This window comes from Microcebus murinus, chromosome 5 (genome assembly GCF_040939455.1).
Source record: "Microcebus murinus isolate Inina chromosome 5, M.murinus_Inina_mat1.0, whole genome shotgun sequence".
NCBI lineage: Eukaryota > Metazoa > Chordata > Mammalia > Primates > Cheirogaleidae > Microcebus > Microcebus murinus.
The window spans coordinates 65,941,949-65,961,989 of NC_134108.1; the positions used below are offsets into that span (position 1 = coordinate 65,941,949).

A 20,041-nucleotide genomic window follows, 5' to 3' on the forward strand; every position below is an offset into this window, starting at 1 on the left:
CAGCCTAGCTCACAGCAATCTCAAATTTCCTGGGCTCAAGCAATCCTTCTGGCTCAGCCTCCCAAGTAGCTATGACTATAGGCATGCGCCACTATGCCCGGCTAAATTTTTCTATATATTTTTAGCTGTCCAATTAACTTCTTTCTATTTTTGGTAGAAATGGGGTCTCACTCTTGCTCAGGCTGGTCTTGAACTCCCGAGCTCAAATGATCCACCCGCCTCAGCTTCCCAGAGTGCTAGGATAAACTTTGCTTTCTATACTCTTGTATTATTAGAAAGTGATCTAAATAAAATCTTTTAACATATAGATGAATGAGTGACTCCTTTCTTTAAGAATTGTGTAGCTGGACGTGGTGGCTCATACCTGTAATCCTTGCATTTTGGGGAGACCAAGGTGGGAGGATCACTTGAGCCCAGGAGTTCGAAACCAGTCTGATTAAGAGCATAGACCATGTCCCTACAAAAAATAGAAAAATTAGCCTGGTGTGGTGGCTGGCACCTGTAGTCCCAGCTACTCGGGAGGCTGAGGTGGGAGGATTGCTTGAGTCCCTGAGTTTAAGGATGCAGTGAGCTATGATTAGGCCACTGGACTCCAGCCTGGGCAGAACAAGACCGTGTCTCAAGAAAGAAAGAAAAAGTAAAAAACCCAACAACAAAGGAAGGAATGGAGACAAAAGTTAGGAAGAGACAAGATGATGTGATAGGGACGAGATAATATTCCTATTCTTAGGATGTATGGTTAATTGCCTCTGTTTTATAACTTAGGTTAAATATATTTTGCATGTATCGAATATTAATAGGAAAATACAGACCTAATTAGTCTGGTTTATAAATGTGGATCCTTTAGATTGATTTTTCATAAAATTTGTATCATGGATAAAGATACTTTATAAAAATGAGGGCCTTAAAGCCGATTAAATTATTTATTTTTAAATATTTTGGTAGAATTTCTGATTTGGATTAAATGAAATCTTAGACATACTCCTATTTTCTGAGCCATGCTTTCTAATATCTATTGACTTAAGACATTTGTGAGTCACATTTACTTTTTGTTTCAGTTATAAACCAGTGGACCATAAGCTTATTTGGCTACCCTTACGGGAGACATTTGAAGAACTCTTTGCCCAGACATTTTCCAAGAAACAAAACTTTACATTCTTGGGGCACATTCAGACCTGTTACAGGCAAAAACGCTGGCAGGATCTCCTCAGGCTAATGCAACATGTGTACAAGTCTGCTGTTAACAAGGATGAAAAGGAGAGTGAAACTGGTAAGGATGTGGCCCAGACTGCTGGTGGGAGGGCACAAGGCTGCAGCTCAGCAGAGTTAAGAGGAGAGTTTGGCGGAAGAATAAAGCAATATGATTTTGAGCTTTCTAGGACTGAGGGCAAAGGTGACTAATTATGAAGTGGTGTTGCCCCCATGATTCTTGGTATGGTTTCCCACAAAAACAAAAGACTAGTAATACTGATTGCTCTTGTACTGCTTAGTGGTCAATCACATTTCCTCCGAAATAGCTAATTTATAAAAAGCCAGATTCCACAGCTCAGGCTGGGCTTTTGGTAGCTTAGTTAACTTCAGTGTGCTTCTTCATCTGGAGTAACTACTTTACAGGGTTGCTGTGAGGGACAAATGAGTTAACTAACACATACACAGATGCCTACAAGTGAACTAATTAATGTAGTGTCGGGAATATGCTTAGCATTATCTAAGTGTTTAGTCTTTAGTGTTTTTATACTTTTGTCCAAGGTGCTTAATTTTTGTGTGAGTTTTGTTAATTATATATTTTTTGTATTTAAAAGTTGTACATATTACAACTCGAAATATGTGTTAAATTCTTATTTTATTCTTGTTCAGGGTTGCTCATAAAGGAGAAATGGGAAGCATTTGGTCTTAGACTCAACCATGCCCAACAACAGATGAAAATGACTGAAAATGTCCTATTATTTGCATTTGTAGAGGTATTTTGTTTTAGTTATTTAAGTTAAGGGAATGTTGATGTGACACAAAATAAATGTTTTAGGAAGGTTACTGTTTTATATTCTCGTTGTGTTGACATTTCTAGTGCTTATGTATATGATTTTAAAACACTTAATGAAAGTAAGGATTTGGGGGGGGAAATTTTTAAAAGTGTCCTTAATGGTAAATTATAAGGTCTCGATGAGCACCACCATTAATATTTTTTAAATAATTTAAAAAATTATAAGTTGACAAATTATATTTCTATATATTTGTGGGGTGCAAAGTGATGTTATGATTCATGAATAAAATAGGGAATAAATACATTAAACTAGTTAATATATCCATTACCTCAAGTACTTATATTTTATGGTGAGAACATTTGAAATTTGCTGTCTTAGCAATTTTGATATATACAGTATATTATTATTTACTATATTCTCCATGCTGTACAATATATCTTGCAAAGATTAAAAAAAGAACCTCATTTTTTCTGTCTAATTGAGGCTATATATCCTTTGACTGTCATCTCCACATTCCTCCTACTCCCCACAACTTTTGGTAACTACTGTTCTACTGTCTGCTTTTTTAAATTCTGTTGTTTTAGATTCTACTTGTAAGTGAGAACATGTGGTATTTGTCTGTCTTTTTTTTTTTTTTTTTTGAGACAGAGTCTCGCTTTGTTGCCTAGGCAAGAGTGAGTGCCGTGGCATCAGCCTAGCTCACAGCAACCTCAAACTCCTGGGCTCAAGTGATCCTCCTGCCTCAGCCTCCCAAGTAGCTGGGACTACAGGCATGCACCACCATGCCCAGCTAGTTTTTTCTATATATATCAGTTGGCCAATTAATTTCTTTCTATTTATAGTAGAGACGGGGTCTCGCTCTTGCTCAGACTGGTCTCGAACTCCTGACCTCGAGCAATCTGCCCGCCTCAGCCTCCCAGAGTGCTAGGATTACAGGCGTGAGCCACCGCGCCCGGCTGGTATTTGTCTTCTGTGCTTTGCTTGTTACTTAACATATTTTCCAATTCCTTTTATGTTGTCGCAATGACAAAAATTTTTTTTTCAAGCTAAGTCGCATTCCATTGTGTATATATCCAACGGTTTCTTTTTTTTTTTTTTGTGGCTGGGTTACAGTTTATAACGGTTTCTTTTCTTTTCTTTCTTTCTTTCTTTCTTTTTTTTATTTTTTTTGAGACAGAGTCTCACTGTGTTGCCCGGGTTAGCGTGCTGTGGCATCAGCCTAGCTCACAGCAACCTCAAACTCCTGGGCTCAGGTGATCTTTCTGCCTCAGCCTCCCAGGTAGCTGGGTCTTCAGGCATGCACCACCATGCCCGGCTAGTTTTTTAAATGTATTTTTAATTGGCCAATTAATTTCTATTTTTAGTAGAGACGAGGTCTCACTCTTGCTCAGGCTGGTTTCGAACTCCTGACCTTGAGCAATCCACCCCCCTCGGCCACCCAAAGTGCTAGGATTACAGGCGTGAGCCACCACGCCCAGCCTGACTCTTTTGGATATTTAAAAAGTTAACTTGGACTTAACCTACCGATCAGCTGATGGTAATTTGGTTGTAGGCTCATTGAATAGGATGAATATTAAGGATTAGCCCTTGCCTTTGTTTCTAACCCTGGTTGCATAACTGCTCTTGGCGAGTGTGTCTTTATTTGACATGGATTTTTAACATTTTACTTTATCTTTTTTCAGGGTACATTAGCTCAGGCTGTAAAGAAAGGAGAGTGGATCTTGTTGGATGAGATTAATCTGGCTGCTCCAGAAATATTAGAATGTCTGAGTGGTTTACTTGAAGGATCTTCTGGATCCCTGGTGTTGCTGGATCGAGGAGACACAGGTAGCACTTGAACCTCTTGGGGTTTGACTTGGTATTAAGCCTTTTGCCCATTTAAAGAGAGATTCTTTTGGTTAGGTAGATAGCATGGGTCTCCCAATGGAATGTGTCCATTTCTTAGATATTTATTTATTTAGACAGTCTTGCTGTGTTGCCTGGGTAGAGTGCTATGGTGTCAGCCTGTCTCTCAGCAACCTCAAACTCCTGGGCTCAAGCGAATCCTCTTGGCTTAGGCTTCCAAGCAGCTTGGACTTCAGGCATGTGCTACTATGCCCGGCTTAGTTTTTTTAATTTTTAGTTGCCTGGCTAATTTCTTTCTATTTTTGATAGAGATGGGGTCTCGCTCTTCCTGAGGCTGGTCTCAAACTCCTGACTTCAAGCAGTCCTCCCACCTCAGCCTCCCAGGGTGCTAAAGGCCTTAGCCACCATGCCTGGCCCATTTTCAGATACTTAGTTTCTGCAAAGTACATCAAACTGTTGTTAGGTGAAATGGAGAATGCAAAGAAGAATAAGATAATTTGTTAAGATGTTTGGGTGTGGGTAATAGACACACACTAAGATAAAATATGAATGGGTGAATGGGTGATAGAAGGTAACAATGAATAAATACCATGAAAAACTGTGGAACTGCAGCATAAGATAAAGTTGTATACATAGGTCTGGAAGGTGATGTCAGTGAGGTTTCAGAAATGGCAAGGATGGTGTGAGTAGCCAGCACCAGGCTGGCTGAGCCTGAGACAGGGTTGCTGGGTCTGGGGTTCTGTGGAGTTAGATAGTCTTCTCCTGGGGAATTGTGGCTGGTTACTTGATTATTACAAGTTGTTGAGAATTTATAATTGTCTTTTAACAGAGGCACTAGTTCGTCACCCTGACTTCCGTTTATTTGCCTGCATGAATCCAGCAACTGATGTAGGCAAAAGAAATCTCCCACCAGGAGTAAGAAACAGGTGAGGACGTGGTTCTTGGGGATTAAAAACAATCTTTCTGGCTGGGCGCGATGGCTCACGCCTGTAATCCTAGCACTCTGGGAGGCCAAGGTGGGCGGATTGCTCCAGGTCAGGAGTTCAAAACAAGCCTGAGCAAGAGCAAGACCCCGTCTCTACTATAAATAGATAGAAATTAATTGGCCAACTAATATATGTACAGAAAATTAGCCAGGCATGGTGGCACATGCCTGTAGTCCCAGCTACTCAGGAGGCTGAGGCAGAAGGATTGCTTGAGCCCAGGAGTTTGAGGTTGCTATGAGCTAGGCTGACGCCACGGCACTCACTCTAGCCTGGGCAACAAAGCGAGACTCTGTTTCAAAAAAAAAAAAAAAAAAAAGAAAACAATCTTCTTTACCAATTGGTAATATTAACGTAACCAATACTTTAGAGCAATTGTTGAAATTTTTTGTCCTCTGGTAGAGAAATCTTGTTTTTTTTATGTGTCATATTCCACTCCTTCTGTAGGTGGTAGGCATATGGGAAATTCTGGAACATTGGAGAATTTTTTCCTTTGGGTTGTTAGTATTACACTTAATGGCTCATAGATGTTAACAAAAATCTTTCCTTCTTCAGATATCCTTTTATGTATTAGAATAGCTTAATATATGATACAACAGGATAGCATATAACAGTATAAGTGCATTTTAGTAACACAGTCCTCTTGGAAGAGGCTAATGATATGTAAAAGGCCTTTTAAGTTTCTTCATTTTTCATTAATTATGTATGAACAAAATAGTTGTTTGTGTTTTATGTTTGTACCATTTGGGAAAAGAAAAATTTATTGTTGGTAACATTTTATTTTGAGTTTTAAAATTTTATTAGATCCTCTCTCACCATTATAAAAGTAATAAAAGCTTCTTAGGGAAATTTTAGAAATGGCATTAAACTAACTGTTTGTTAGTTTAACTCTGTTTCCCCCGCTGGAGTCCCCTGGCGTCAGCCTAGGTCACAGCAACCTCTAACTCTTGGACTCAAGCAATCCTGCTGCCTCAGACTCCTGAGTAGCTGGGACTACAGGCATGTGCCACCATGCCCGGCTAATTTTTTCTATATATTTTTAGTTGGCCAATTAATTTCTTTCTATTTTTAGTAGAGAACAGGGTTTCTCTCTTGCTCAGGCTGGTCTTGAACTCCTGACTTTGAGCGATCCTCCCAGAGTGCTAGGATTACAGGCCTGAGCCACCACACTTGGCCTATTTTCTCTTATTTAATCATTTTATTTTTGATGTTGAGGGAGCTTATTTTGTATTACTGTTTGTTTTTTTTTAATATAGTTACAATAAAAAAACACCTTTTGAAAATGAGGATACATAAGTTTTGTTTTTGTAACTTTCTTAGAAGGACTATACATAGAAGACACATTGCATAGAAGGAATAATGGATAATTTTGGTAATAGTTACGTTATCTTTTATTGTCAGTTTGTATTTTAAGTTGAAAGACTTGTATATTTTTAATATCAGCTGTTGAAATGAGCTGACACAAGTTCTTCTGTTTATTTTGTTTCCATTTTTAGCCTAATTGTACTAACTTCCTAAAAAATCTTTATTATGTAATTGTCTTACAGGTTCACAGAACTTTATGTAGAAGAATTAGAAACTAAAGAAGATTTACAAATTCTTATTGTGGATTATCTGAAAGGATTGAGTATGAACAAGAGCACAGTGCAAGGAATCATAAAGTAGGTTCTCTTTGGTGTGTCTTTATAAAACTCTTTCTATGAACATAAAATGTGTACCTAATCCACACACACAGACACATTTTTTTCTTTTCGTTTTTGCTTCTACTTAAGAGCACTGATGGAGAGATAATTATTTAGATTATCTTTTAAAATTGGAATCTTATATCAACTCCCTTAGATTTTCCTAAGGAAACAATATAGAAAGCTATGCATTGCTATCTATGAGAATATGTAAACACTCAGCTAACACTCTTCTAATTACCTGTGTATTCATAGCTAAGAGTTTGAATTCCTGGAGGAGCTGTGAATGTAAATGGTTTGTATATGATCTGTCTTGATGGTGATCCCCTACATCTCACATTACACACTAGATATGTGGGATGTAGGGAAACGAAGGTTAATAGGATTGATGGTGTCAGGTTTGGAATTAATAGAGGCTTATCTTGATAAAGTATAGAGTGGTTGTGTGGCTTGGTGCTTTAATTTGAGACTGTCTTCTTGGTTTTTTGTATGCCATATGGAAAGAATGCAATCTTTTCTGTCAGACAACCTCATTTCTAGTGCTGATTCTATATAAAGGTAATTGTGTCATTCTGGGCAAGTCACTTTGTGTCTTGTAGAAAGAAATACAATATAAAGGGGTTGAAATAGGATCATGAGTGTTTTACTGTACATTTTGTGCTTTTTTTCCTTGTGTTTTAAACAAATATTTTTTATACATTGTGTTTTTACTGATTATAGCCATATCTATACCTTTCAAAACACCACGAGTGGTTCTGTTTTCTGTTTTTATTCATCACCATTATAGACTTAACAGGAACTTCTTTTGCCCCTCAGGTTTGTGCCAACTCTAGAACACAGTAGCTTTTTACCTTTCTCTATCAGTGCCTTTTTGCTATAGGAATTGCACTGTGCCTTTCCCAGTTTCCCAAAGGAAATCAACAGCCCTTCATTTTATTTTGAAGATAGCTTCTGAATATGTGAAAAATAGATTTAAAAGAGACTGAGAGGTTTTGACACATATTCTATCTAGGAAGTTGTATGTAAGCTTGAATAGTTCTTTTTCTTTTTTATGTCAGCATATTACAGGGGTACAAATGTTTAGGCTATGTATATTGCCCTTGTACCACCCAAGTCAGAGCTTCAAGCATATCTATCCCCCAAACTGTGTGCATCACAGTCATTATGTGTGTATATACACGCATGCCCCATCCCTCCCATCTGTCCGACACCCGATGAATGTTATTGCTCTATGTGTGCTTAGGTGTTGGTCAGTTAAAACCAATTGGATGGTGAGTACATGTAAGCTTTAACTATTCTGATGTAAAAAATCTTCTTTGGTTCTTTTGTAGAGAAGCGAAAATAATGAATACTTGTTAGTAAATAAAATCGCCTAAACTTTATCTTCTTCATAGCTTCTATATAGCTTTACGGAAAGAGTCTGGGACTAAATTGGTGGATGGGACCGGCCATAGACCTCACTACAGCCTTCGGACTCTCTGCAGGGCCTTGCGATTTGCAGCCTCCAATCCGTGTGGCAACATCCAGCGCTCACTCTATGAGGTCTTTGTAAAGTCTGTTTCACTTAGAAGCTTAACGGATAGGCTCACCCTGGGAAGAAGGGAATGGAGATGCACATGCCAGGTTTCCTATGCTTTCCTGTTAATAAGATAAGCAGAGAACGGTTCATACCAGAGCTAGCCTGTCCTTTACCTACCACCTTATCACACGTGAAGTTGGGAAGCAGCACCACCCAAGAGGTTAAGTTTCGTTTCTGAAATAAGTTGGGCTGGTATTGCAGAAAGGTAATTAGTGTTAAGCATATTTTCGTTTTCTCTCTAGGGCTTCTGTTTGGGTTTCTTAACACAGCTTGACAGGGCATCACACCCAATAGTTCAGAAGCTCATTTGTCAGTACATTGTCCCTGGCAATGTCAAAAGTCTGCTGAAACAGGTATGTTCTTTTTTGATTTTTTTACTTGTGTAACAGAAATAGGTCCCTGAGTTACCAAATTTTCAGATTTTTTTTTTAATATATCTTCTTTCTAATTGTAAAAGTAACCTGTTGCAAGAAGTTTACACATCACAGAAATGTATGTTTTAGAAGGTGAAAGTTTCCAATAATCATATTCTTGGGAAATTTAAATCCTGCAGATAACCCTTTCCAGCTAAATTGTAATATATGTATTTTATTTTATTATATATTCAAATTCTTTGTGTGTGTTGATTTATTGAGGCAAATTCTAATATGTATTTAAATATAGGTTATGTGTGAGTGGTTCCATCTCACAAGAATATTCTATAGCTTTCCTTTTTAGCCTAACTGTATGTTGAATATATTTTTGGTTTTGCACCAGAGATCATGACATACTTTCTAAGGGCCATATAGCATTTCACTGGATGGTTATACTGTAGTCTATCTAAACTATACAGTTACACATAATCTATAATCTATACCTCTGAATGATGGTTTGGCTTTTTGTTGGAGGGAGGGCACATGATTATAAACAACAACCATTTGAGTTTGGCAGAGGAAATGATATTAATAGAATAGCATGGGACTGAAAGAGGCGGAGAGAAACTGACTCAGAAATTGGCTTCTTTCCATGTTGATTGCTTGTTCATTAGGAAGAGAGAGCCATTGGAACTTGCAGTTACATTGGATGCAACCTTTCTAGAAATTAGACGAGTAACATGAATAAATGCTTGTGGTAAACTGTAAAAACATTGAGAAAAGACTGAAATTTGCTTTGATTATTATAGTCAAATACCAGTCTCCTCTGGTTGCTCATTTTTTGTGTGTGTTCCTCATGGTGTGATTGAAGCTTAAAGATTCTATTCACTCCCATTGTTCCTCTCCTCAGCTAAGGAGCCCTTAAAAGCACAGCCTAGAATTGTAGCTTGGAAGACTGAGGACCAAATGTTATAAAAGAGTACTTTTCCATTGTTATAGATTTGACTACTCTTTGACCGTTTTTTGATCAATAAAAATGACAATTTGTATAATTCAACCTAATAATTTATACCATATCTCAAAAGGATTATGCCATCATCCACAATATTATCCCTAATGGATTAGTTGCTCTGAAAGGTCATCTAGGCAATTCATAGTATAATAATGCAAACCCTCCTCCTCAAGTTCAGTACTCTCCCTTTTTTGGAAACCATGGTTTCTGTGAAATTCATATATTTGATAAAAATATTTAATCAGAGTGGGCATTTTGATAGGTAAGAGAACTGAATCATAAACCATCTGGGAAATTGTTTTATAGAGGCGGGTACTTGGCTATGTTGTCTAGTCTGGTCTTGATTCTTGGTCCTAAGTGATCCTCTGGCCTCAGACTCCCAAAGCATTGGGATTACAGGTGTCAACTCCCACGCCTGGCCCTGGGTTGGGGAATTGCTTTGATTCAAGTTTTTTTTCCAAATGCACCTATCCCACCCAAGTTTTAAAACCAATATATGTCACCATTTTGTCCTCATTTCTCAACTTAATTTTATGCTCATATTTCACCCATGGGTTTTAATGTTGAAAACACTCAGAAGACAGCATTCTTGGTGATAACTTTCTTTCCTACTTTATGCCCCTCTCTGAAAGGATAGTAGTAATGAGACTGTGAATTATTTCTCTAACTTTTGTGTCTTTCAGCCTATTCCTGAGCCAAAAGGAGGACGCCTTATCCAGGTTGAAGGCTATTGGATTTCAGTGGGAGACAAAGAACCTACAATAGATGAGACATACATTCTGACGTCCTCTGTTAAGCTGAACCTGAGGGATATAGTCCGAGTGGTCTCTGCAGGGTATGTGGGTCTTGTCTCTCACTGCGCTGAAGTTTCTACAGGCATATGATAGGCATCAATGACATTCTAGTCTAACTTCCTTAACTTTCAAAGAGCTTTTATTCTGACTAACTGGACAAGAGAATGATAATTTTCTAAAGTCAATACTATTACTTTTTTCCTGGCACAAAGCATTGTTTCTGGTTGTACGTTTGGTGGTAGTAATATAGGTACAGATGCCTTTGGCCATCTTTAAAGTTGTATTTTTTGTTTTGTTGTGGTATTTTGCTGATCAACACTTATCACTTATTATTTGGGTAAGTGAGTAACATAGTTCCACTTACTATTTCTCCCATGTATTGCTGGAGAGGTTGGAATTGCTTTCCGTAGTGTTTTCTGAGGAACAGTTTTTACATAGAAACTTTTCTCAGTGCATAGGTATATATAAAAATGTTCTTTTATGATGTTAAATGATGTATTCTCTCTCCCTCTCTCTCTCTCTTTTTCTTTGTTTTTTTTTTTTGAGACAGAGTCTTGCTTTGTTGCCCAGGCTAGAGTGAGTGCTGTGGCGTCAGCCTAGCTCATAGCAACCTCAAACTCCTGGGCTCAAGTAATCCTGCTGCCTCAGTCTCCCGAGTAGCTGGGACTACGGGCATGTGCCACCGTGCCCAGCTAATTTTTTCTATATATATTAGTTGGCCAATTACTTTCTTTGTATTTATAGAAGAGACAGGGTCTTGCTCTTGCTCAGGCTGGTTTCGAACTCCTGACCTGGAGCAATCCACCTGCCTTGGCCTCCTAGAGTGCTAGGATTATAGGCGTGAGCCACTGCGCCCGGCCTGTATTCTCTTTTTAACAGCAAAATTCTGGTTTCTCTGTTTTGTTTTCTTTGTTTAAAAATTCCTTTGTTGGCTGATCTTTTACAGAACCTATCCAGTGCTGATTCAGGGAGAGACATCAGTTGGTAAAACAAGCCTGATCCGGTGGCTGGCCGCAGCTACCGGCAACCACTGTGTGCGTATTAATAACCACGAACACACAGATATTCAGGAATACATTGGTTGCTACACGTCTAACTCCTCAGGGAAGCTTGTATTTAAAGAAGGTACAGTTAATATTCTACTCTGTTTGTAGTAGATATTCATTTTTTTTAGACTATTTCCCTTGGTAATATTCTTCATCTTTTCCAATCGAGGCACAGAGACCTCTGCCATAGCAGCAGGTTTTGTTTGCCCTTGAGCTATAGATAGTTAAGGGATGGTGTTTAGGGGGCTGATTTTCTTTAGATACTATTAATCTTGCTGGCTATATACAGGACTAGGGCCAAAGTTTAAAGAGGGCAGTTGAATTGCTGCTTCGTTTCCTAGGGATTCAAAGAATAGGGTCTTAACAGGGAAGTTGGGAATAGATATGAGAATGTGGTGATTTAAAATGAAATCAGCCTGCAAAGGAAAAATTAAACAAGTTGGAAATGAGCTATAATACTTGTCAACCCTGGCTAATCTTCAGTAGGGAGAAAAGGGAATATTTTGATGGAATATTGTACTTCCTTGATCTATAGTGTCACATTGTTTTGGAGTAAGACTAGCTGCAGAGAGTAATTGGCTTTGAAATGCAGTGATAACCTAGGATTTGTTGATGTGTACATGACACATTTTAAAACTATGGACTAGTATATACACTAATTCTCAGTGTTTGTTTCCTCCTAGGTGTTCTCATTGATGCCATGCGAAAGGGCTATTGGATTATTTTAGATGAATTAAATTTGGCCCCCACTGATGTTTTGGAGGCACTGAACAGGCTGTTGGATGATAACCGTGAATTGCTCGTAACAGAAACACAAGAAGTTGTGAAAGCACACCCCCGCTTCATGCTTTTTGCCACCCAAAATCCCCCAGGACTTTATGGAGGCAGAAAGGTCTGTAGTATTTGCTCCCTTCCCTCAGTTTGTTACCACATTAAATAGTAAATTTTTCTCAGTAGGAATGAGATTGTTGTCTGTTGAAGGATTTTTCTATTTTTGGTGAATGGGCCTCCTTTTTGGAAATGAGATGAAAAGGCCCCCTTTACCATATTCTTTCTGTGCTTAGGTGCTTTCCAGAGCCTTCAGGAATCGGTTTGTGGAATTACACTTTGATGAGTTGCCTAGTTCTGAGTTGGAAACAATCTTGCACAAGAGGTGTAGTTTGCCACCCTCCTATTGCAACAAGTTGGTTAAAGTCATGTTGGACCTTCAGGTATTTTATTTCCATGTCATTGAACTTAGGTTCAAATGAATGTGTTCATTAAGTTTGGTGATACTTTGATACCATTTTTTAATAGAAACAGGAGTCCATTTATTTTTCACAATAAAGGTCTTTTAAATGCATTTCATTAATATCTATTTTTGGGTTTTCTTTTATAAATCAACAGCTTAATATCATAAATTTTTTGACATTTACAAATATAGTGATGTTTCCCTATTTGTGTTTAATATTGGAGTATTTTGTTTAGGATGGAATAGCACAGGCAAACTGCAAGTTGTGTTTTTTAAAAATATATAGTCCTTTTTTTTTTTTTAAGAATTAGGTTCTTGCTCTGTCTCCCAGGCTAGAGTACAGTGCTCATAGCTCACTGCAGCCTCAAACTCCTGGGCTCAAGCAATCAACCATGTCTGCCTCTTGAGTAGCTGGAATTATATAGGTATGTGCCACCACACCTGACTAATTTTAAAAGTTTTTGTGGAGACAGAATGTTGCTGTGTTGCCCAGGCTGATCTTGAACTCTTGGTCTCAAGTGATCCTCTCGTCTGAGCCTCCCAAAGTGCTGTGATTTCAGGTGTGAGCCACCATGTCCTGCCTGGATGGACATAATTAAAGAGGCCTATTTTTTGTGGCTTTCCTTGTCAGCTGCAAAGCTGCAGTTGATTTTTTAAAAATACCATTTGTTTTATGGGGCTAAAAGTGTTCTTTGTCAGAAAGTTTATGTTGTCAAATTAATTTTCAAAAAGCTAATGATAATTAGCACTCTTATTATAGTCCTACATTGTGTCCCAGCATTTTTGTTATTATTTGTAATATTTTTCAATATGTCATATAAGGTGGACTTCTATTCTTTGTACTGTTCACTTACACGTGTCTTTTTTTTTTTTTTTTTTTTTTGTTGTTGTTGTTTTTTTTGTTTTTGAGACAGAGTCTCTTTCTGTTGCCCTGACTAGAGTGCCGTGGCATCAGCCTAGCTCACAGCAACCTCAAACCCCTGGGCTCAAGCAATCTTGTTGCCTCAGCCTCCCAAGTAGCTGAGACTACAGGCATGGGAGACACCATGCCCAGCTAATTTTTTCTATGTATTTTTAGTTGCCCAATTACTTTGTTTCTATTTTTAGTAGAGATGGGAGTCTTGCTCTTGCTCAGGCTGGTTTTGAACTCCTGACCTTGAGCCATCTTCCTGCCTTGGCCTCCCACAGTGCTAGGATTATAGGCGTGAGCCACTGTGCTCGGCCTTACATGTGTGTTGAACATTTTTCTTCAGCTAATGTATTCCATTTACATTCTAAAAAATTAATCTCATTCAGTGGAATGAAATCATTTTCAGCAGAGCTTAAATTTGTTACCATTTACTGCAAGTAATGCCCCCTTTTATTTATTTTGGTACTTTAATAGTCTTATCGCAGAAGTTCTTCAGTGTTTGCTGGAAAGCAGGGCTTTATCACCCTTCGTGATCTGTTTCGATGGGCTGAAAGATACAGATTGGCTGAGCAGACCGAGAAGGAATATGACTGGCTACAGCATTTAGCCAATGATGGTATGTTTTTATACAAATGCTGTCACAGTATAAAATTATGTCCTTTATCTAGCTTTTTTGTTAAAACAAAACTTGCCTCAAATAGTGCTTGATAGGTACATTTGACTAGGTATTTCAGAAAGCATATCTTCCTCCAGTCCTAACTGCTTTTTTAAGCGATCCTATTCCTGCAAGTCTCTATGCTAAGCAGGATTGGTTGCTAGGGTTTTTTTAATCTTTGCTTTAGGTGGCCACATGTGGGAGTTAGGGTATGGGTTTAGGCAGGTGGTTGGTGGCAGCTTTGTGGGCCATTTATCTGCAGTGTGGTCACCACAGTCTGCCTTGTGCCTTAGAGACATACAGAAAGCTGATGTTTCAGAAAATATTGGAGTTATGAGAAAAGGTAGTTATGCCATCTGAGATTCATACATGATGGGATAAAAAGCATATTGGAATCTTCAGATTTGAAAAGTGCTAATGAGTCATTAATGGGCTAGTTAATGAGACTAAAACTAGTTCAGGAGAGTCTTATTTTCTCTTCTTGTAAAGAATAGAGGAGTACATATTTTAAGAACTTTTAATATGAGATATAATATACAGTAAAATATATTTACCCATGTAAATCACCACCTAGAGCTGGATTTAGAATATTTCCAATATCTCAGAAGGTTCTTTCATGTCTCTTGCCAGTGGAGGTATCCACTTCACTACTCTGACTTCTGTCACCATTGATTGATTTTGCCTGTGCTTGAGTTGCAGCTAAATGGGGACTGTGTAGTGTGTACTTTTTTTGTTCTGGCTTTTTTTTTTTTCTTTGAGACAGAGTCTCACTTGTTGCCCAGGCTAGAGTGAGTGCCGTGGCGTCAGCCTAGCTCACAGCAACCTCAAACTCCTGGGCTCAAGCGATCCTCCTGCCTCAGCCTCCCGAGTAGCTGGGACTACAGGCATGCGCCACCATGTCCGGCTAATTTTTTGTATATATATTAGTTGGCCAATTAATTTCTATTTATAGTAGAGATGAGGTCTCACTCTTGCTCAGGCTGGTTTCGAACTCCTTACCTTGAGCAATCCGCCGGTCTCGGCCTCCCAGAGAGCTAGGATTACAGGCGTGAGCCATCGCGCCCGGCCTGTTCTGGCTTTTTAACTCAACCCAATGTGAGATTCAGCCATGCTGTTCTGTGTATCAGGACTTCATCCTAATTTTTTTTTTTTTTTTGGGTAATCCATTGTATGGAGTTAATAGATGTTGTTTATTCTCTCGTTGCATATGGAATATTTAGATCATTTCCACTTTTTAGCTATTATGAAGCTGCTCTAAACATTCCTGTATATATCTTTTGGTGCAAAAATGTGTTCATTTTTCTTTAGGGATACCTAGAGGTCATATTGCTGGGATATAAGGTGCGCATATGGTTGATTGTAATAGACTCTCCCAGTTTTCCAAAGTAGTTTTTCACATTTCCATTCCACCAGCAACATCATATGAAAGGTGGTTTTCTCAACATTCCTTGCACTAGACCCTTCATGATTTTTCTTTTTCTACCCCTTTTTCTCCCCTCCCCAGGTTTTATGCTCCTGGCAGGTCGAGTCAGGAAACAAGAGGAGGTTGATGTCATACAAGAAGTCCTAGAGAAACATTTCAAGAAAAAATTGTGTCCTCAGTCTCTTTTTTCCAAACAAAATGTCTTAAAATTGCTAGGTGAGTAGGCTAAACACCACAGAGGAGTATGATTTGCATTGTACTCATTAGAACCTAAATATCTGCTCTGTCTTGGATAGGTAAATTGTCTACTGAGATACCCACACTGGAGACTAAGTTCACCCACATCGTGTGGACGGAGGGCATGCGGAGACTGGCAATGCTTGTGGGAAGGGCGTTGGAATTTGGTGAACCAGTCCTGCTGGTTGGAGACACTGGGTAAAATTCTCTTTTTTTCTTTTTTCTTTTTAACCTTCCCCTATCGAGCGGTTTCTCACAGGCCTGTGCCAACAAGCAAGACCTCAAGCCAGCGGATCTACCCTGGCTGTGATGTAGGCCCTGGAAGGTTCCCTGCCCAGAATTGCAACAATTCTAATGAACAATTAGGGTTCATTGCAATTCCATAAGATTATTTGAATTATCTCAGAATGACTCGTGAAATTATTTCATGATCTTCTCTCTTCTTTCTTTTCTCTCTTACTTACTCTTTTCCCATTTTCTTTTTATTTTAAAGAAGCAAGTAAGAGATCTGCCATTGTTTACTTTATTCTACCTTCTGACTAGCTTCTTTGTGGACAAGAATGATTTCTGGCATCATCATTGGGGGCTGTTTTTGTCTGTTTAACTCTTTTAAACACGGTCATTCTATAATTATAAAGAGAATAGCAGATAAAGTAGTGTTTCTGGAAAGTCTATAAGGATTGGATTTCTTTCCCATCCTTTAGTGGTTGTTGGTAGATCTAGGAAAGGGTGGAATCTGTAGTGTCCACCCTTTCTGTATAAGGAACATGGGAGTGCTGTGCTGTTTTGCAGGGGGTGCCTTGAGCCTGGGTGCAGAGGTCTTGCATTGGCCAGTGCTGTCTGCTGCTTCAGTGAGGCTCTCACTGTCCCCCATTTGTTGATGGGGGTGCTTATGGGTGTCTATTTGGAACCACATGCCTTGTTAATCTGTTGTGTGTCTCTAACAGGTGTGGGAAAACTACTATCTGTCAGCTGTTTGCAGCCTTAGCAAATCAGAAATTATACTCAGTCAACTGCCACTTACACATGGAAACATCGGACTTCCTGGGTGGGCTGCGACCAGCGAGACAGAAGCCAAAGGACAAGGTCTGTCCAGTCATGAACGTTGATGTGTTCATTCATTTAAAGAACGACAGTTGGCTCTGGACATGAGTCAGCTGTGGGATTTTGTTTGCAGTGGGGTTTTTGGATCTAGGTTCTGATTTAGTTATATATGTATATCTTCAGAATTTCGCTGTCTATGGTGGCCTTATGAGCAACCTAGTCTACAGATTCCATCTCCTGTTCTCAGACCCTTACTTCCCCTATAGAATGACTACTTCACTATAGTAGACACCAGCAAACTGCACATGTTTTGTCTTGTGGAGCCAAGTGTCCTTTAATTTTGTCAACTTCTTTTCCATATTGTAGGAAGAAATGGACACATCAAGACTTTTTGAATGGCATGATGGGCCTCTTGTTCTGGCAATGAAGGAGGATGGCTTTTTTCTCTTGGATGAGATCTCACTGGCAGATGACTCTGTCCTAGAAAGACTCAACAGGTACATGTCTGAGAGGTTTCCCGTGTTTGATGTTATTGTTGGTGTGATTTTTGTAAATATTAAATCCTGTGCACAATAATGCTCCTCATAGGTGCATAGTAGATGTCTGAAAATGTTGATGAATTAACCACTTTTGGCTTCAGCACTCAGTCTCCTTTAAGAGACCCAAGTTTTTTGTTTCTGCTGTCAACCAGAAAGGTGGGGCATCAATGCTAGAACAAATGAACCTAAACTAAAATTATTTTCTAAGGCACATTATATGCCTACTCTTTAATTTTTTAAAAAAAACTGAAATTGGAATCCTAGGTCTTGTGGCTATAAAGCTTCTCAAAATTTTAGAGCAATATAGTCTTGATATAATAATACCCATTTTTTCCCTCTATATTGCAGTATAGCTCAAATATCTTAAAATGTACAATTCAATGAGTTTTAGTAAATTTACTGAGTTTGCAACCATCACATCCAATTTTATAGCACTTGCGTCATTCTGTAAAGATCCCTCATGTCATACTTAATTTCTGGGTTCACCCCTGCTATTGGCAAACACTAATCTACTTTCTGCATCTATAGATTAATTTTCTGGATGGTTCATATAAACAGTCTTTTTTCTCACTTTGTGTTAATGTTTTGAGGTTCGTTCATATTGCAGCACACATAATTAATTTGTTCCTTTGTATTCCTAATTGGATGTATCACATTTTTTTAATCCATTCACCAGTTAATGGTATTTGAACTTCTCTCCCACTTTTTGACTATTATGAATAGTGCTACCATGAACACTTGCATGGAAGTTACCCTTTTTTTTTTATTATGTGCAGCCAAGATGCCATTTTAAGACAAATGCCTTAGTCGGACATAAGTGAGAAAATGAGTTCCTTTCCCTTTGACTAGAAATATTGTTCTAATATACAGAAATCGGGATAGCGAGTCATTTTAAAATTTGTGTTACAGACAAGTAAAGTGAAAACTCAGCAGAACAGATAATTTTTTCCTATAAAAAATATCAGAAAACAGGCATTGTGGCACACACCTGTAATCGTGGCGCTTTGGGAGGCCAAAGAGGCAGGAGGTTTGATTTAGGCTAGTAGTTGAGACCAGCCTGGGCAACATAGTGAGACCATGTCTCTACAAGAAAATTAACAAATTAGCTAGAAATGGTGGTGTGTACCTGTAGTCCTACCTACTTGGGAGACCGAGGCTGGAGGATTGTAGGTTGCAGTGAGCTATGATTGTGACACTGTACTCCAGCTGGGGTGACAGAGCGAGACACTGTGTCTTATTTAATTTAAAAAAAAAAAAAAAATCAAAGACCACAAAATAGAAAGAATATATACGCCTTTTCCCATCTTTTCCAATTTTTTTTTCAGTGTTCTTGAAATGGAAAAGTCTCTGGTATTAGCTGAAAAAGGAAGCCCAGAGGACAAGGATGATGAGGTAGAGCTTTTGACTGCTGGGAAACAATTCCGTATCTTAGCAACCATGAACCCTGGGGGCGACTTTGGAAAAAAAGAGGTAAAACTGTTTCCTGAATAAATTCTGTAATTTCTTTCTAGTTTTTGACCTCAGCATACTGATAATCATAAATATAGTATGTAATAATGCATTTGGAATTTTATGTTGGATAAAACTATGAGCAAAAGGTAAAAAGATATTTTAGAATCATCATTAGGTTGAGAAATAATTCTGAACACATAAACATTTCCTTGTTTGATGTCTCACTTTGTGTGTGTGTATGCCTGAAATGTAATTGTTTCAGTCGCTTTTCCTAGCCTTTTATATATGTTATCCTAACAAATGCTCATAGGAGCTCTGTGTGAAAGTTATTATCCTAGTTTTATGGATGAGAAAAATTGGATCTGAAGTTTACTCATGATCTGCTTTTAGAGTTCATAAACACTCCTCTGGCTTTTAAACTTTTTAAAAGAAATTTAATTTAATTTTGTTGTTAAGAGACAGAGTCTCACTGTGTTGCCCAGGCTGGGGTGCAGTGGCACAATCTTAGGTCACTGCGGCCTTCAACTGCTGGACTCAAGTGAGCCTCTTGCCTCAGCCTCCTGAGGTGTATACCTATAGGTGTATACCATGATACCTGGCTGATTTTTAACTTTTTGTAGAGATGGGGTCTCACTTTGTTGCCCAGGCTGACCTTGAGCTCCTGGCCTGAAGTGATCCTGCCTTCTCGGCTTCCCAAAGTGTTGGGATTTACAGACATGAGCTATTGCACCCAGCCACTCCTGGCTTTATGAGTGATTTTAAAGTGGCAAAAACATCACAGCCAGGAACATCTGCTTTGCAGGCGAAGTGTATCTGTTCTCTTAATGGCCGTGAGTCACTGTCAGTTAGTTGCTAAAATAAAGGGCAGAATTCCTTATAGAGTTATGTTTAGGTACAGCCAGGAACCAGCAACACTATTGCTTTCATGCTTACAAAGCCTTTCACTGGAGAAGTCAGCTCCACATGCTGGATCCCAGTGTGTTAAAGTTAGTAAGAGGTTGATGTAGTAGCAGATCAGGGAGAAGAAGAAAGAGAAAGGTTGATCTTGAAGGAAGGCGTTTAAGATTTCTAATAATTTGGTGAGTACTTGAAATGTGAGTATGATATTTTGGGCCTAGTTTTCTTCAGTAACATGTGAAAAAAGATTTATCACTGTGTTTAAAGAGGTGCTGTAAAGAGAAGGAACAAAATACATTACTGTCTCAGACTGAAAATATATAAATTGGCTCCTTGGCAAGTGGAAACACCTCTGAGATACCTGATTTTAAGGCTGT

At 38.6% G+C, this 20,041-nt stretch overlaps 1 protein-coding gene across 3 annotated transcripts in view; it reads left to right on the plus strand.

Moving 5' to 3' along the window:
* The window catches only part of MDN1 (midasin AAA ATPase 1), a 145,184-nt gene that overhangs the window by 37,442 nt on the left and 87,701 nt on the right, over nucleotides 1-20,041 (plus strand). For all 3 annotated transcript variants that reach the window (XM_020287041.2, XM_020287042.2, XM_020287044.2), the window contains exons 16-32: nucleotides 1,059-1,270; nucleotides 1,858-1,961; nucleotides 3,665-3,809; nucleotides 4,657-4,753; nucleotides 6,358-6,471; nucleotides 7,887-8,034; nucleotides 8,314-8,424; nucleotides 10,120-10,271; nucleotides 11,177-11,355; nucleotides 11,960-12,168; nucleotides 12,341-12,487; nucleotides 13,892-14,033; nucleotides 15,577-15,711; nucleotides 15,792-15,930; nucleotides 16,680-16,818; nucleotides 17,143-17,273; nucleotides 18,641-18,785. In XM_020287041.2, the coding sequence (XP_020142630.2) occupies nucleotides 1,059-1,270; nucleotides 1,858-1,961; nucleotides 3,665-3,809; nucleotides 4,657-4,753; nucleotides 6,358-6,471; nucleotides 7,887-8,034; nucleotides 8,314-8,424; nucleotides 10,120-10,271; nucleotides 11,177-11,355; nucleotides 11,960-12,168; nucleotides 12,341-12,487; nucleotides 13,892-14,033; nucleotides 15,577-15,711; nucleotides 15,792-15,930; nucleotides 16,680-16,818; nucleotides 17,143-17,273; nucleotides 18,641-18,785 (2,449 nt within the window). The remainder of the gene's footprint in view (nucleotides 1-1,058; nucleotides 1,271-1,857; nucleotides 1,962-3,664; nucleotides 3,810-4,656; nucleotides 4,754-6,357; nucleotides 6,472-7,886; nucleotides 8,035-8,313; nucleotides 8,425-10,119; nucleotides 10,272-11,176; nucleotides 11,356-11,959; nucleotides 12,169-12,340; nucleotides 12,488-13,891; nucleotides 14,034-15,576; nucleotides 15,712-15,791; nucleotides 15,931-16,679; nucleotides 16,819-17,142; nucleotides 17,274-18,640; nucleotides 18,786-20,041) is intronic.